The 18498-nt window shown below is 44.1% G+C and overlaps 1 protein-coding gene across 1 annotated transcript in view; it reads left to right on the top strand.

The window, feature by feature from the left end:
• Nucleotides 1–18498, top strand: part of RARRES1 (retinoic acid receptor responder 1) — a 32817-nt gene that overhangs the window by 2336 nt on the left and 11983 nt on the right. Inside the window, exons 2-3 of the mRNA XM_074405559.1 lie at nt 13573–13635; nt 16458–16641. Coding sequence (XP_074261660.1) covers nt 13573–13635; nt 16458–16641 — 247 coding nt within the window. The remainder of the gene's footprint in view (nt 1–13572; nt 13636–16457; nt 16642–18498) is intronic.

The following is an 18498-nucleotide window of genomic DNA, read 5'->3' as shown; positions in this document are numbered from 1 at the left end:
TTAAAATAGGGTCATTAGGGAAGGCCTCTTTGAGATTCTCTGTTTTGAAGCACTTGGCTGCCTGAGTAAAGAGCGCAGACACATCTACACAGAGCTTTCAGTGTGGTCAGAAGAAATTCCTGCCTCCATTACAAAAGCAGTCATAGCACTGGGGAGAAGTAAAACATGGGCTAGGTGTGGTGGCTCATGCCTGTAATCTCAGCACTTTGGGAAGTTGAGGCAGGCAGATCACAGGAGGTCAGGAGTTGGAGACCAGCCTTGCCAATATGGTGAAATCCCATCTCTATTAAAAATACTAAAGTTAGCCAGGCGTGGTGGTGCATGTCTGTAATCCCAGCTACAATGGGAAGCTGAGGCATGAGAATCACTTGAACCTGAAGGCGAGGGTTGCAGTGAGTAGAGATCATTCCACTACACTCCAGCCTGGTGACAGAGCAAGAGTCTGTCTCAAAAAGAAGTAGAACATGATTGGTCTCCAAACTCAGGTTTGCATTCTACCCAATCAGTGCATTGTTGGACTGAGTGCTCAGCTGCTGCACAACGTCTTTCATCCATCCAGAACTGACCCTGAGAGCGAGCAGGTAGCCAGGTAGGAGAGAGAAGTATAGCTAGTGGGGATCGCTCCCCATTCTAGGGGTCAATGCACTCCTTTGTAAGATGAGAGGCTGAGATGAAGTCAGAGTTTTTCAAACTAAGGGCTCACCAGGGTTATAAAGTCAATTTAGTGTGGGATCCTGTTGACTACGAAATAGTATAGGCTAGAAAAGATTAGAGTGCATTGCAAAAGCAAGGGTAAGTGGTGTCTCCAAATGTGTTTCAGATATATATGCATGACCTAGGTCACAATGAGAAATGCAGTTCTTGCTGTGGGTTGCAGCTTTAAAAACATTTTCAAAGCCTTTGGACTAAATGATGTTTAAGACCTCTTCTCCCTCTGAAATTCTTTCTGTGAGATCTTGGCACCTCAAGTTATCTTTCATTTTAAAAACACTGTTGCCCTCTGGCGGTAAAATGCAGCAGTAGTTGCGGTAGTAAATGCAAGGAAGAACTAAGTGCTAGCTGGAGTCCAGTGGAGGTGGAGTAGAGGAAGTATTGTTTTGTTTTGTATTTTGTTCCTAATTGTAGGTGAGATCACAGATTACGATTTGTGTTCCCTCACTGCCCCCACCTGATGCCTCTCTTTTCTGGCCTTACACTACCTTTCCATAACCAGTGAGGCTTTGACTTTTCTAATATTACATGGCTTAGGCTCAGGACCCACAGCTGGAGTGGTGGAAGATTTTGGATGGTGCTCAGCATTCTTGTGCTATCCAGGGTTTCCTGGATCAGCCCCACAATGTTTTCCCTGCTCCTGACTATTCAAGGCTGTCTCTTACTTGGAGACAAGTCTCTACTTGCCACTCAGCAACTTCTGGAGCCACTGCTTCTGCGTTGTGCATTTGGTGAGAGGCCAGAGTTTTACTAACATTTTAAGACACTGGCTGAAATCCTCAAGTGTACACACTCCAGAAGAAAGTCAACCCATTCCAGGCCGGACACGGTGGCTCAAGCCTGTAATCCCAGCACTTTCGAGAGCCTAAGGCTGGTGGATCACAAAGTCAGGAGTTCAAAACTGGCCTGGCCAAGATGGTGAAATCCCATCTCTACTAAAATACAAAAATTAGCTGGGCATGGTGGTGGTGGGTGCCTGTAATCCCAGCTACTCGGGAGGCTGAGGCAGAGAACTGCTTGAACAGGGGAGGCAGAGGTTGCAGTGAGCTGAGATCGCACCACTGCAGTCCAGCCCGAGTGACAGACCAAGGAATCAGCTGTTTGGCCACTTAAACAAACAAACAAAAACAAAAACAAAACAAAACAAAAACACGCCCTCTGACCAGGCCAAGACCAGTGGTTAGAAACATACCAAGTGTCTTGGGAGAGGGGAGTTAGGCCCATACCTTAATTGCTTCAATTTAAAATAAAATCTGTAAATGTACATTTATCATCCACCTTTGGTATGGGGCCAAGGACATTTAATTGGAGCTCCCTGAAGTCTGTGTTAGTCATTTCTTGCATTGTTATAAAGGAGTATCTGAGGCTGGGTAATTTATAAAGAAAAGAGCTTTGATTGGCTTATGGTTTTGCAGGCTCCACAAGAAGTGTGGTGCTGGCATCTGCTTCTGGTGAGACCTCAAGGACCTTACAATCATGGCGTAGGGAGCCAGCATGTCACATGGCAAGAATGGGAGCAAAAGATCAAGCAGGGCATGGCCACACACTTAAACAACCAGATATTAGAGCAAAAATTCACCTATCACCAAGGGGATGGTGCTAAACCATTCATGAGGGACCCACCTCCACAATCCAGTCACCTCCCACTGGGCTCCCCTCATCTCCAAACTGGGAATCACATTTCAACATGAGATTTGGAGAGGACAAACATCCAAACCATATCACAGTTTTTCTAGCAAGAAAACACACTCATAGGGAATCATTTGTGGTTTCCATTTTGTTTTACTTATAGTGGAATGAGCTCCCAAAGAATATGCTGAATAATCCTCTGCTTTTACTTTTTCTTGACTAATCTTGGCTTACTGACACCAATTCAACAGCTAAATTTCTAAAGCATTTATCTTGGATTTCATGAACATGACATCTTTGTTTATACCCGCCCTTCACCACTTTACATAACATTTATTTATGTAATTAGGTACTAAGTATATCTGATATAAGCCAATTTGAGAGCAAAGCAGCTGGCTTTGGGTAAGCATCAGGTCAGCCCCATACAGGCCACTAGGCAGGAGCCCATACCCTGGGATTCAGGCCACCATGGGTGTGACAGCAAACATGGAGCCTGCCCACTAGGCCACAGGGCAGTTAGGAGAGCACTTACTCCACTATGAAAAACTTCATTCCTTTGTGACTTTCAACCTATAAAGCACGTTAATACAATATAATTTATCTAATTACCGCTCTTGAGGTCTCCTCTCCATGAATGTCAATAATTCAGAGGTGATCATTCAGGAGACGAGGAAAGCAAAATATTAAATAGTCCATAGAAACAAAAACTGGAGAATTCAAAAGGCTGCAATGAACATAGAGGGAGAAGATAAGTAACAGAATACTCAAGTGAAATAGTCTTCATTTTCATGTAAGGAAAGCTCCCAAGTACTTTTTATAGGCATTAGGAAAGAATGGCAGGGAGGGGGATATTTGCAAGAGAAACTAGGATCTCTTCAGTGCCCTCACATTGTCCTAAGGATGAAACCTAACAATCCTGAAAGCACAGAACAGACAGGCAGGAATCTCTCCTTCCAGGCAATGCTTATGCTGAAATAGCACAGGTGTACCTACAGTCTCCACCCCATCACCCACCTGGTCTGCAGGCTTTCCTCACAGAATCTGGGTCTAGCATGGGGTGGGAAAGGCCACTAGGTCTTGGGAGTCAAGCTTCAACTTTGACCTCCTTGGCACTTAGCCCCAGTCTCCTAAGCTAACTGTGCCCAGATGAGCAAGCCAATAGGAATTTTTTGGGTTTTCTACCATTTTGTAGTAAATTGTTTTTAAACCATAATTTTTTTTTTTTTTTTTTGCCAGTCCATGACATTTTCCACTTGGCTTTCCACATGCGGAGTCACAGCCAGGGATGCATATAATCACAGAGCATTAGTAACGTCCCACATCAAGACCACCGGTGGCGGGTCATGACTGCTGACTAGCAGAAGTCTGGCTTGGCTGCAGACTCATCCTTTAAGGACCAGGTTGTTCTGCTGGAGACTGCATGTCAATAATCAGCCCACAACGACTGCATGAGGCATGGAATGTTACACATGCATGCACATACACTCCCAAATCCAACCTGACCCTTAATCACACTTGCTGTAAAGCAGTATCTCACCTCAGAGATGCATGACACTAACGCGACCTTGGCATTCACTTGCCTTTCTGAATGGTACCTCAGTTGAAGAATGTTTCACAGAAATAGTCCCACAGTGGTTGGGGACAGTAGCCATAACGAGTCCACTTTGGCTGGCTTGCTATAGTTGTTTAGGTTATCTCTAGCCAGAAAAGTCAAATTACGAAAGGAAATATTGGCCAGGCATGTTGGCTCATGCCTGGAATCCCAGCAATTTGGGAGGCTCAGGTTGGAGGACTGCTTGAGCCCAGGAGTTCAAGACCAGCCTAGGCAATGTGATGAGACCCCATCTCTACAAAAAATAAATTAGCCATGTGTGGTGACACATACTTGTAGTCCCAGCTACTTGGGAGGCTGAGATGGGAGGATCACCTGACCCCAGGAAAGCTGAGGCTGCAGTGAGCCCTGACTGCACCATTGCCTTCCAGGCTGGGCAACAGAGTAAGACCCTGTGTGAAAAAAAAAAAAAAAAAAAGAAAGAAAAGAAAGTAAAAGGAGTCTTGCACCATGGCAGCGTATGGGATGTATGTGATCCATGATCATCCCAAGTGCACATCCCACACAGAACGTGACATTAAGGCTCATAGTAATTCTTTATCAGTGTTGTGTCCTATTGCTGCTGTAACAAATGACTCCAGACTTAGTGAGTTAAAACAACACAAACTTACTCACTTATGGTTCTAGGGGGTAGAAGCCTGAAATAGGTCTCCCTGAACTAAAATTAAGGTGTCACAGGGCTTTATTCCTCCTGGAGGCTCTAGGGGAGAATCCATTTCTAGCTTCTAGAGACCACCTGGGCTCCTTGGCTCATGACTCCATCCTCCATCAAAGCAAGCAGCACAGCACCTTCGATTATGACACCACTGTCTGCTCCTCATAGGACCCTTGTGATTATGTTGTGCCCACAGGAATAATCCAGGATAAACCCCCATCTCAAGATCCTTAGTCACATTGGCAAAATCCTTTTTGCCATGTAAAATAACATATTCACAGATGCAAGGGATTAGGAAGTGGACAGCTTTGGGCAGGGCGGTGGGGGGGACATTATTCAGCCTACTACACCCATTGTTCACGCTGGCTGTGAGCTCCTGCAAGTATTTACTACTCTGCCTGACATATGCCAGTGCGCAGAAAAAGCAGCTCTTGCTCCCACTTCCTGCTTGCTGATGTCTGCAGCCTTGCTAATCTCACATGGAAACCCACCTGCCCTCTCCACTATATCTCAGTACTCGACCATAGGCTGCTTTGTCCAAGCTCTTGAACAGCCACTTTTCTTTCCATTCTGCCCATGTGGTTGCCTATCTTAAATGAGATGGTTGGCTTCTACAGGGTGCGAGGTATTTAAGATGTCTTTATCTCCTTCACTGTAATAGCACAGGGCCTGCTAGAGACAAATATTAGACATTTGTTAAATTAAATTAAGGTCGCTGGAAACACCGAGGCACCTGGAACAGGGAGACAAGCCAGGACGCAGCCCATTCCCAATGCTCCCAGCAGGAAAAGCAGACGTGAAGCCTCATGTCCCTCTGTCAACCAGCCTTTTCTGATTATCTCCGCCCGAGGCCAGAGAGGACCTGGAGCGGGCCGCTTCCACTCACTTCCTACCCAGATCAAGAATGTGGGACCCAGGGTTGGCTGAAAGAGAAGATACACAGTATTCTTGCTCTCCTCTCCACCGCTACCTACCCTGATAAAGCAAAGCATCCACATGCAAAGCGGGGCTCCCTTGGGCCCCACTGCCTTGGCCTGATCAGAAGGTAACTGACTTCTGTTCCATAAACTGTATTTGTTTTATCAGGCCTTGCCCGAGAGAAGGAAAATGCAATAAAATGATTCCAGGGTATAATATAATACACTGATGCTCTCTCTGTCTGGAACTTAAGGATAGCACAGCAATTTTTATTCACAAATGAGTTGTTTACTTATCTCCAACTAAGCCTGACTCATAAAAGTAACCTTATAAAATGAAGAAGTTCGGTTTTACTGGAATAGGCTGACATTTGTGTTTCTTACCAAATGTGAATGCTGGAGGCAACATTTAGAAGCTGAGTCTGTTAGACCAGTGAGCCCCAAGATGCGTGGAGGAAGATTAGAATTACCTGTGAGCCCTAGAAACAGAAATTCCATTTGACCCAGCAATCCCATTACTGGGTATAGATCCAAAGAATTATAAATTGTTCTATTGTAAGGACACACGCACACGAATGTTCATTGCAGCACTGTTTACAATAGCAAAGACTTGGAACCAATCCAAATGCCCATCAATGATAGAGACAGGTTTCTCCATGTTGGTCAGGCTGGTCTCAAACTCTCAACCTCAGGTCATCTGCCCACCTCGGCCTCCCAAAGTGCTGGGATTATAGGTGTAGCCACCACACCTAGCCCAAGTGTTCCTTCTTGAAGAAAAGCACATACTGTGTCACCATGGAGGTTATTTGCTCCTGCTGAAGCAGAGGGTAGACCTGCCACCTGTACTTTCTAAGGTATCATAACCTGATTGACCAGAAACGCCAGGCTCCTGAAGTCACCACACTTTGAAAGAACACTCCTCCATTTCATTTGGTCCTGATGATACTCTCAGGTTTCTGGAGAGAATTAATGGTCACAGCATCAATCTCCTATTTAGCAGTCAGCTGTATCCTAGTGACTGTCATCTGAGCTACATGTCACTTCCTACCTGCACACCTTGGAACTTGAGTGGTTCCACTTAGCAGCTAGAGAGTTCTCGAAGTGTGGTCCCTGGACCGACAGATCAGCATCATGTGGAACCTGTTAAAATGCACGTTCTCAGGCCCCACCCTAGAATTCCTGAATCAAAAATCTGGGTGTGGGCCCAGAATCCCTCTAAGGGATTGTGTGGCACACTCAGGTTTGAGACACTGCTTTAGAATGAGGTCCCTATAAGAGACCGTCTCTAATCTGGTCCCCACCCACAACTGTAACCTCAACCCCAAGTCTACCCTGACTTAATTTGCTAGCTGCCCCAGGCTGAGCTGCTCACTTCCATGCCCTGGCACACACTCTACCTTTCCAGAGCACCCTCTTCGTCTCTCTTGGCTTGTCTAATCCTAGTCCTTTGTGGAGACGTCCCCACCTGCACTGGGTCATGCTTTCATTTATACCGTGTCTGAAAGGGTCTGCATCCAGGGGCTCCTCTAAACTCTCAGATCACCTTTACTTCCATCTGTTATGTGTTGAGGTGTGTTTCCTAAAAAGAAATGTTGTATCATGGCGCCTCAGTGAACATCCTTATATGAGCAGTTCCTTCACAGACCGCTTCACAGACCTGCATCTAACCCTCAGTGATTTAACTGTAAATAGAGTCTTTGCAGATGTAATCAAGTTAAGATGAGGTCATACTGGATTAGAATGGGCCCTAAATCCAACGGCTGCTGTCCTCATGTAATATTAAAGCCATGTGAATATACAAACAGACTTAAGAGGAAGGCCACCATTTAAAGATAAAGGTGGCCTGGAGGATCCCTTGAGCCCACGAGTTTGAGGTCGCAGTGAGCTATGATCACACCACTGCACTCCACCTGGGTGAATACAGCAAGATCCATCTCAAACACAAACAAAAACAGAGGCAGAGATTGGAGTGATCCAGTTGCAAGCCAAAGAATGCCAAGACTGACAGCCACCCAGAGTCTCAGAGGAAGCACAGTCCTGCTGACACCTTGATATTGGCCTTCTGGCCTCCAGAACTGTGAGAATAAATATCTGTTGTTTTAAGCCACCTAGTTTGTGGCACTTTGTTATAGCAGCCCTAGCACTTTAATACATACACCATACCTGGCTGTCTCCCTTCCAGAGGAAGGTTTGGAGTGGTTCTTGTCCACAGGGAGCTTAGTTGTAAGCACAGTGCAAGAGCTTCCCAGCATGCGCTCTCTCTCTCTCTCTCTCTCTCTCTCTCTCTCTCTCACACACACACACACACACACACACACACACACACACCAGCAGCCAGCTTTTATTCTTCCTTAGAGAGATTGCTGGGCTCTATTTTTCTGTGCAGTTCTGTCAGTATTCGGGAAGAGAAGGGGCTCTGCAGGCCAGTTTCCCTGCTTCCTGTGCTGTGACTTTGGCCAATTCCTGAACTTTGGTCAAGTGCCTCCATTTCTTCATCCTTAAAATGGGGATAACAATTATATCTATTAAAGGGCTTTAGTGATATAGTAAGTTAGCACATGAGTACCATGTTGGATCAGGTGAGGCACATAGTAAGAGTATAATACATAATCGCTTTTATCATGATTCCCTCCGATGGTGGCAGGATGCTTTATATGTAAGCACTGAATGAATGCTTAATATTGATTTGTTAAGGATTTGAGGAACATTTACCAAAAAATAAATAACTAAGATATAGTGTGATGAGTTCAGGTCTTTGAATGCATTCCATTGTACACACTCTCAAACAGGGCTTTGAAAGTGGCCTGTTTCTCTCCAAACTGATTGCAAATCAAACCAAAAATCAGTCCCTAAAGAGTGAATGATGGTATGGTGTATGAGGAAGGGGAGGTGGAAGGTATATGGGAAGTGGGATGGTATTGGCCCCCTGTGGGGCCAAAAATCACCTGTAAAATAAACAAACACAAATTAAGATTAGAGCATAAACTATGTTATTAGTGGCCCATGATTATAAAGAATTTAGTTCCAGGCTGTAGTATACAATTCCTCATTTACACATAATTTTTTAAAAAATATGCAGCAAAGAGCTACTAATTCATTTCTTCAGGTTATACAGTCATATGGTCATTTGCTTTGCTTGCTGACATTTTCTTATTAAATAGCCCTTTTCTGAAAATTACTGGAGCAATGTGCTTTGTGTTTGGCTGTGTTTAAAGAAAGGGATGTAAAGTTTCCTGATCTGTTTCACAGATGGGCAGTTCTGGCAGTGTGTGGGGGAAAGAAATGAAATCACCGTGATTTGCATTACAGGAATCCTCCTTTCCTCAGGAAAGCTAGAATTGTTGGTCACCACTGGCCCCTGTCAGATTTCGCTCTTTCAAAAATGTCTACTTACTTTTTTTTATGGCTTTGAATTGAATGGATTAGCTTTGCACCATGTAGCTATAGCAACCTGTTGTGTAAGTCACAGAAGGAGCATCCCTGGGCAAGACCAGAGGTCTTTATAAGGTGGGTGCCTCCAAAGCCCCACTTCCCCACACGGTGCCTCAGTGAACATCCTTACGTGAATCAGTTCCTTCACAGACCTGCTTCACAGTTTCTCTGGGATATATGCCCAGAGTGGTATTTCGATGTCATAGGGCATTCATACATAAGCTTGATTTGACCACATATGCCAGATTGCATATGCCAGACTGCTGTCATAAAGCCCCAAACCCTGCCCAGCAATGGGCCCTGCCACTTCCTAACTGATTGCCAGTCTACTAGTGGTACTGTACTAACTTACTGCTTATGTAGTTTGCATTTCTGTAATTACTACTGAGTTTGAGTAGACCTTCAAAGCTTTGTTAGCACACTTAATACATGTAGAGTGCTTACAACAGTACCAGGCAATTGGCCCAATTATTGGGCAAACTGCGTTATTCTGTACACACAAGCATCTTTTAAATGACACGATGTTAAAAATGTTGTCTTAATATAAAATGTTATATTCCAGTGATGATTTCCGATGTTCAATTACCTGTTTATTTTTTACTTTCTGATAGGACTCGGGGTTTGGTGGTTTATGACTGCTGTCATGTGGCCAGTGGGAGGGTAGCCTGCTGTAGCCTGGCTTGGGGCAACCTGGCATACTGGGTCCACCATATGCTCCTCTCCATTTCCACTGTCCTCACCTTGGCTCAAAGCCCTGCTCCCTCTCCCCTGCCCCTTTGGCCAGCCTCCTGCTCTCTCTACATTCACTCTGAGAACCTCCTCACTTCAGCATCATTTTCCACACTCCAGCTAGAAGGATCTTTTCAAAACCCCTCCTTCTAGTCCCTGGCTTTCCATTTCTCTCAGGACAAAATCCTGTCTGTGGCCTGCAGGTGTGGCCCTTGCCACCCAGTTAGCCCCTTCCCTGTACTGGCTCCGGCTCCAGTCTTTCTGCCCTGGGGCCCCATGGCTGCTCCTCAGGCCCTTGTCAACTCTCCTCCCCCAAACCAAGATCAATTCCTTCTTCATCTTCAGAGTTCAGCTCAAATGTCATTTCCCTGATCCCTAGACTAGATCAACTCTCCAGCTATCATTTCATAGCTCTTCAGTCAGCCATAATCAAACAGTCAATCCTACAATGCTCTATTTAAAGTCCTCTCCCCCAGGCTGCCCTGAGGGCGGCTGCTGCTGTTTTGCTCTGTCTTTCCTGCACCCAGCACAGGACTTTGAATAAGGTAGAAGCTGAAATCATGGAGCGATGTTGTTGACCAAGGACCCCTTTACCACGGAACATTTTAAATCAAGGACAGCCAAAGTTCAACACAACTACTGGAGAGCCAGTGTGAGACACTCCATCCAGAGGAAGGTGGCCCTGGCTGCCAGCGACCCCGCCCACAGGCCTATGGCTGTGCAGCTCATTTCACCAGAGCCAGCAAAGCAGCACGGGGCCCTTGTGACTCAGAGGAAGGGAGAAGGGAGAGGCCTTTGTGAGAGATAAAACCACTGTGTCTTGATACATGATAAAGTACAACCCAAAATATAAAACTCTTATTTTGGATGAAATGTGGACACTTTTAAGAGTGCCTCATTATTAAAACAAAATAAATCAAAACAGCAAAGAAAATAACTCTTTAAAAGGACAGACTCCACACCAGCTAAAGCCTCCATGTTTCCTCCATGTTTCCAGAAAACTGTTGGGTCAAATCATAAGTCCTGTATTTAAAATATGCACAATTATATCAAGAATAAGGAAGACTTTGGCCAGACACAGTGGCTCACACCTGTAATCTCAACACTCTGGGATGCCGAGGTGGCTGGATCACCTGAGGTTGGAAGTTCAAGACCAGCCTGATCAACGTGGAGAAACTCCGTCCCTACTAAAAATACAAAATTAGTTGGTTGTGGTGGTGTACGCCTGTAATCCCAGCTACTCGGAGGCTGAGGCAGGAGAATTGCTTGAATCTGGGAGGCGGAGGTTGTGGTGGGCCGAGATCGTGCCATTGCACTCTAGCCTGGGCAACAAGAGCGATACTTCATATAAAAAAAAGAAAAGGAAAAGAATAAGGAAGACTTTAGTGAATCTCTTTGTATAGCATATACCCATGCCCCAGTGTGTCACTGATGTGAAGACTGATATTTACACATCTTCCCTGGGGGATTGCATCAAATCCTATGGCTTTCACCACTACCTCTGCTGATTCTACTTCTATAACCCTCAGCATTTTCCAAGACATCTCAAATTTCCCCATGTGCCAGAGACTGAACCCACCCAACTCGGCTTCCTCCTCATTTTATGAATGGCCTCCGTGCCCACCGTTGCCCACCCCCCAGCTAGAAACCTGAGGGCATTGCTGACTCTTCTGCGGGAGGCCGTACCCAGGAAGCTCCCACTCAACAGGACGGGCAGACTGCGGTATTGCGGTGCTGCGGTGCACACAGCAGGGACAGGGCTGGTGCATCGAGCCTTTCAAGGCTTAGAACCCGGTGGCAAGCAGAAGTGTTGCCTTCTGAGTGTTAGTTGTTTGCGGGTGCCCATGTGGCTGGGAGTATGAGAGGCAGCAAGCCACAGCCCAGTGTTCCTCCCATATTGGCAGGTACTAAAAATGCTGAACTTCAGGAATCTTTGCGATAGAGGTCATGAGAGCCTTGTCCAGCCACTGTCCGGCATGTCTCATTTTTATCCTTTCACTACTCATTGGGTGTTTCAGGAGCAACCCTGATGAGAGACCATGTTATGTAACTTCCCTATCCTTGAACTTAGGTCAGCCTCTTGCGTTTAGCCCAGTTCTTCCACTCTCTCATGCTTATAGATTTTAATAATAATAAAAGTAGTGAACAGACTGAATTTTACCGCGACCCAGGCACTGTCCTAAGCCCTGTTTATGCCTCATCCTACTGTTCACAACACCAGGTGTACTATGGATATGTTTAATGTTACTCTTCCAGACTTTGGGATCAAGTTCCAAGTCATCTTCCAAAAAGTAAGGCTTTCCATGCCCTTGAACCCACCTCCCCAGACACCTTTTCTCCACCCTCACTGTCCCCCTACATCCAACTCCCACACCTTTGCCACACTGGCTCCTCACAGTTAGTTTAGGCCTCACCTCCTAAACTTAGCACCCTCATGCAGGCTATGCTCAGCCACACTGACCAGCTGCACTGCAAACCTGTTTCCGTGATAGAAGTAGGTTTCTGGAAAGGCTGGGCTGGATGTCACATTTCTTTATATCTCCTCAAGTCCTGGCATAGTAGGTGGTGAACAGTGAATGAGTGAAAAGACAGACTTGTGTATGTGCACTGTCAACCAAAATTAGTGCTTCAGCTTACAACAGAATTCATTTGAAGCTTGACAGTGAGCCCTCAGCAAACTGCTCTGTGCATAGTGAGTACTCCTGGGAATTCCGCTTCTTTCCCAGCAACATCTATGCACGTACCAGTTTAAATATTCTGCACGTAAATAACTGCCATGGAATCCTTTCCTTCTCTTCTCCAGTTTCCCAGCATTTTTAAAGAATCTATAATATAAATGGATGATATTCGGTCTATTTAAAATAAAATAATACTGTTTAGTTACTGCATTCTTACACTAAGATTCCAAGGAAACTAGTGTTTCCAGAGTCTAACCTTAATCAATGGTACATGAAATAACTTCGACTCCATACAACAGAAAGCTCCCTTTCCTCGCTAGGAAATATTTCTTTTACTGAATTATCATTCTGCTTTCTTAAAAAAGTGATGGCAAATAATATGAACTTCTTCTAAACAGCTTAAATTGCCACAATGACCATAGATATGTATATTCCAAAATATGCACTGGAATCAATTCAACAGTTTTAAAAGGCTAGACATGAACATTTCAGAAGTTTAAAAGTATACTTGCCTGTAAAAATTGCAGGGAAGAAAGAGCATAGCATTGGAAAACTTCCAGTGTTGGTGATTCATCCTGTCATAGGCTCAAGTTCTGCCTCCTGCCTGCGCTGGTGGGTTCTCTCTGCCTACATCCCCCACCGAGCTCTGGAATGGCTGGTTCCTGTCCTGCCAGTCTCATCGTTGGGATCACCTCTTCCCAAGCACCTTCCTACACCACCACTCTTTCTTCACTCATCAGCCTCTGAAAACATAATTATTACTTGTTCTGCATTTGTCACCAGCATCGCCATTGGGCTGTGGGTGGCAGGATGGCAAGTCTTCATCTTTCCTGCTCACTGATGTAGCCCCAACACCCAGGACAGGGCGTGGAGCAGGAACTGAGGAGCTGGGGATGAAGGAATTCCCTCCAGCTCCCTGAACACACCTGTTCATTTCTCCTTTCACTGCTCTCACAAAGTCAGTCCAGTCAGAAAACAACCATTTCTCTTTCTCAACCTCGCTCTTTGTGAGTAGGTGTCAAACTAGCAAGCAGAATGGTATGATCAGAACAAAATTTGAAATCTTTCTTCCAAGCAATCACCAATTTTATTCAGGTTAAATGCTACAGCTACCATTTACATGCCATGTTATCCTAAGAGTGTGATTCCTGGCTATGATGATGTTTAAGGGAGCTTCCACTATAGTAAGATTCACTTTCTGTATTTCAGATTAATCCAAAAGAGGGGTATAAAGTTGATGTGGTCTTCAGCACAGAGCGCTACAACCCAGAGGTAAGCAGCCACGTTGGTAAAGTATCCTATTAGCAACTGCTGTAAATACGGCTTTGTAAAAAAGTAAGAATCTTACCATATAGTGAGCTGGAGGTTTGGTTTTGTTTTTTCCTCACTTGTTTCCTATTTGTTATCAAGAATTAAAGAACAGAACTAGGCAAGAGCTCAATATTTAAGTACTTCATGATCTTACGCAAGATTGCATTTAAAATAATCCATACAAGCCATCACCTCCCTCTTCCTTGGGACTCCTAAGAGAGAATTTCACAGCTTCCTCTGGTATCCCTCCCAGCTCCTCAGAGCCCTCAGAATGACTCACTCTCAAATGCCAACTTATTCTTTCCCTGTTAGCTGCTGACATTTGTGGTTAGCAAGCCAGCATAGCATGAGACCAACCCCACGAGCTAACGTACACAGAGGCGCTCTGTAAAACACCAGCACATGCTCCAGCCGTTATCAGCCTCACTAGAGTTTTGACCAAGCAGACCATGTTTTGCCAAGTTTCCTTTTCCCTGTTTTCAAGAAGAGAGTAAAGAGAAAACTCACACAGAAATTAGAGCCAGATGAACTTCCTTGTGCTGGGCCAAGCTGAAAGGCGGCAATCAGAGCATGGGCGGAGTGGAGACTGGCCCAAATGCTGTCTGTCTTGTGCTGAGAAGCAGCCTAGAGCAGGCAGCATCCAGGATCAAAGTGCTCCAGGGTGGCAGAGTTTCGAGAGTGAAGGCATTACTCCCTCAACCCCATGTTCCTGGAAGAATGCTCACCAGTATTCAGAAACAAGTTCCAACATGACAGCAGTATGCTCTGACTTCGTTTATTAACCCACAAATTAAAATTTCCTTAAAGCATAAGAAAGATGCTTTTGATTGTTAGTGTTGCAAACTGAAAGTTAGACTAAAGCTAGAGGGAATACAATTACTAGATTATTTTCACCAACAATATGCTTCCTTGGATTTGATCCTGTAGATGCATTAAGAGCACAGCTAGCTAACTGAAATGATCCATTTCAGAGGGTGAAGGGCAGTTATTTCATCCTCGGGTAACGGCTTTGATTCCATGGAGATGTTTTGAGGGGAAAAAGGGGACAGTACCTAGTTCTTTTTCTCTTCTCTGGAAATGGCTTAGATCTCAAAGGAGGCATGTACTAGCCTCCTTCTGCCCTTTCATAAGCCTCTTCCTGAATGCTTCCTTCACCATTTTTCTATGTTACACAATAATTAACATCTTAAAGCAGTATGGAAGTTCCCTTTCACTCAAAACCAGCACTCACAGTAGAAGTTGCCCACTGGAAAGTGTTTCTCAGTTTTTTGTTAGTTTTAGAAACAGGCTTGTTAAGCAGATCCTTTATTTATTTATTTATTTATTATTCTCTTTGTTCTGTCTTCCTAGCTGGAGTGAATTGGCACAATCATGGCTCACTGCAAACTTGACTTTCTGGGCTCAAGCACAGACAGAATTTTGATTACAATTTATTTCCTCTGGACTTTTCTTTTTGGTTGTTCTTTTCACTGGGACTTCACCCAGTTTAAACAACCACCAAAGTAAAAAGAAGATTATTGCCTCAACTTCACAACCAGCCAACAAGAGTTGGATTTGGGTAGGGCCAAGAAGAGGCCCATGAACTTCCTCAAATTCTAGGACCAGTGTTGATATGTGCATTTTTCAGGGAATAGATTCCCTGGCTTTTATTATCTGGTTAAGAAATCTAGGGAATTCCTTAAAAGGGGGAAGAACCACTGTCCTAGAAATGAGTCATACGTATGATGTCTGGTCGAAGCTCCAGATATTTCTGGATTGTAAATTGAGGGAGATCCCAGAATATCCAGAACATCTATATTTAAACATGAATGCAAATAAACATCACTCAAGTAGTTGAATGAATCCCATGTAGATGATCAGTGCCTCTATTTCTTCTGGATTAGATCTTGGCTTAGAGAGATGAAGTTAGTGCAGAGAGTCTGGGCTTTGGTGTTAGACAGAAGGGAGGTCAAGCCCTGGCTTACTGCTTATCAGCTGTGAGACAGAGTAGGTTCCTCCTTAGACCTCAGTATCTTAATCTTTCAAACTGGAATAAGAGGACCTAATTCATAAGGCAGCAAGAAGATGTTATTTTTGTAAATAGGAGCCAGCTTCGGCCAGGCGCAGTGGCTCATGTCTGTAATCCCAGCACTTTAGGAGGCAGAGATGAGCGGATCACCTGAGGTCGGGAGTTCGAGACCAGCCTGACCAACATAGAGAAACCCCTGTCTCGACTAAACATATAAAATTAGCCAGGCATGGTGGTGCATGCCTGAAATCCCAGGTACTCAGGAGGCTGAGGCAGGACAATCGCTTGAACCCAGGAGGTGGAGGTTGCAGTGAGCCGAGATCACGCCATTACAGTCCAGCCTGGGCAACAAGAGCAAAACTCCGTCTCAAAAAAATTAGGAGCCAGCTTCATCTTTTAGTTCAAGTTAGTAACTTTGAGGTCCACCTAAGGATTACGTTGGTCCATATTAGAGAGGAAAGTGTCCATTACCCTAGAGGTTTGAGCCAAGCAGTGTTCAATGGATGTCAATGATATTTCTTTGGAAATATGCCCAACATCATTTTATAAAGTCACAATCAGACGAGTTTAAATGATAGCAAAGAGAGGACTGTTGTATTCAGCTATGACAACAGAAACCACTTCCTATAAAGCAAAACCCACTACATCTATTCATGGCAGAGCCTGCCTGCCATGTACAATGAACTTTTCTCAATCTTGTGTGTGCCTGTGTGCACTGGGGTGAGTGGGAGGTGATGAGAAAGTATCCTGTTTAATTCCAAAATCTTTACTTCAGGAAGGTGAGGAACATTTGGGGAAATGTTCTGCTCGAGTGTTTTTCAAGAATCAGAAACCCAGACCAGCCGTTAATGTAACTTGTACGCGGTTCATCGAGAAAAAGAAAAGACAACAAGAGGATTACCTGCTTTACAAGCAAATGAAGCAACTGAAAAACCCCTTGGAGATAGTCAGCATACCTGGTATGAATCAGCATTTGGAATTTCTATATTCATGAATGTATGTAATAACTGAATCTTTTAAAAAAAAAAAGATCACTTAAGTTTTTATCCCTAAAGTGGTACTTTCATTCAACTAAAGATTGTGGTATGCCTCATAATTTAAACAAAACTCAGAGATATTATCTTTCTGTTCATCTCCAGTCCAATGCAGTAACTCCACCAACAGTTAAGTATCCCTTTAATCTCATTTTCCATCCCAGAATGAGGTGCATGGTAAGAACTGAACCCCAGGTAAGAGGTAGAGGATTCTGAAATAGGATATGCATACAGGGGTGCTGTTTTCAGGGTTGAGTCCAGGAGCTGAGGTGACATCTCTATTTCTGGCAGTGGCTTTTGAAACTTCCTATGACAGCCTCCAGAACCTCCACTCTGCTCATCACAGCCTTATGCCCCAGGGCCGGGTGAGACCTTTTCTGGGATGCTGCAGGGGAGTCATGTTTATCTCATTTCAGGTCAGTGGTTAATGGGCAGTGGTGCTGTCTCTAACAAAGGAGCCCTGCCCTCTGAAGTGACTCAGCTGAAGTGAAGCTGAGCTCATTTGTTCTTGGTACTCACCAGAATGTGTGGGCAGCAGCTGAGACTCCGCACATTTACTGGCAAATCCAATTTTCAAAACCACGAAAGTCATCTCTGGCCTTGCTCCTGGGTATTAAGCTTGATGTCTAACCACTACAGCACTCATTATCCCACCCTCTCCCACAGTTTGCTCACTTGCCCAGATTCTGTGGCAAACCCATGTCAACACTGGAGGCTCTGTAGTCTCCATTCCTGAGTGTCTCTGCTCCCCACTGACTTACTGAGACTAAGTGTCCTTAAAAACCTGGAAGTGGAATACTGCTTCTTGCATTTCTGAAATTCTGAACCCTGAATGATTCTCATATAGTTCTCTGACAACTGGGATCAAGTCCTGTGCCAAAGAATCAACAGGAGCAATTAAAATCTCATGTTGTAGCAGAATTGGTTTCTATTTAGTATTGCTTGAAATAAATGAGCTAATGATCGATACTTATAAATCTATACTTATTTAGGGATTGTTCTCCTTTAGTTGGGAAAATAGGGCTTATCCATACTCCTTAAAACACAAATTTTAGAAATTGTATTGGATCTTTTCTTTGAATATTTGCCACAGGATCATGAGATTTTAGACACTCTTTAATAGTGCAGGTTAACTGAATTATGTTTAGTTAATAAGTCCTGCATATCCATAGGGGCCATTCTACAATAATCTAACTTAATGTAGCTGTGAAACTTCAAAAAAAATCTTTTTACTAGAGGGCACCTTTCATCAAAAAACTTCTGAGTTTTGCTGTCATATGAAATTCAGCAGAGACATTTAATGGTGCTATCTACAGCTTGTCTGTGTATGTAAAATTATTTACTTAAAACCAACAAGGTTTTGTTTAGGTAACATAAATTTTACCCAATTCAAACCTCAGCAGATTCCTACTCAGTATTTAATCGATACAAGGCATTGGGCTGTTGTAGTATAATGGATAAATGAGAAGATCCAATCCATTTTGGAATATCCTTGCTTCACATTGTTTTTTCCCCCTTAAGTTGTCTGTTTTTTATCAGTAAAATGTTACTTCTAATGAATTCGTAAACTTTCTATTGATGAAACCAAGTATAACTACATACAAAGACTGAAGAGCTGAGAATAACCAGCTGAAGTTGTGTCTGCCCAAGTGATTCTATAGCAGTGCTGCCAGCGCTTATCCTTTCAAATGTTCTCACTATTCACAGTATTTATTATAACTCACTTATCTTCTATGGTGATGGGTTTTATCTCACAAATCTGAACTCACAGCAGCATCAGAA

This window comes from Saimiri boliviensis, chromosome 9 (genome assembly GCF_048565385.1).
Source record: "Saimiri boliviensis isolate mSaiBol1 chromosome 9, mSaiBol1.pri, whole genome shotgun sequence".
NCBI classification, from domain to species: domain Eukaryota; kingdom Metazoa; phylum Chordata; class Mammalia; order Primates; family Cebidae; genus Saimiri; species Saimiri boliviensis.
Note: the sequence above shows the minus strand (reverse complement) of the source record. Positions and strands in the feature narration are given on the sequence as shown.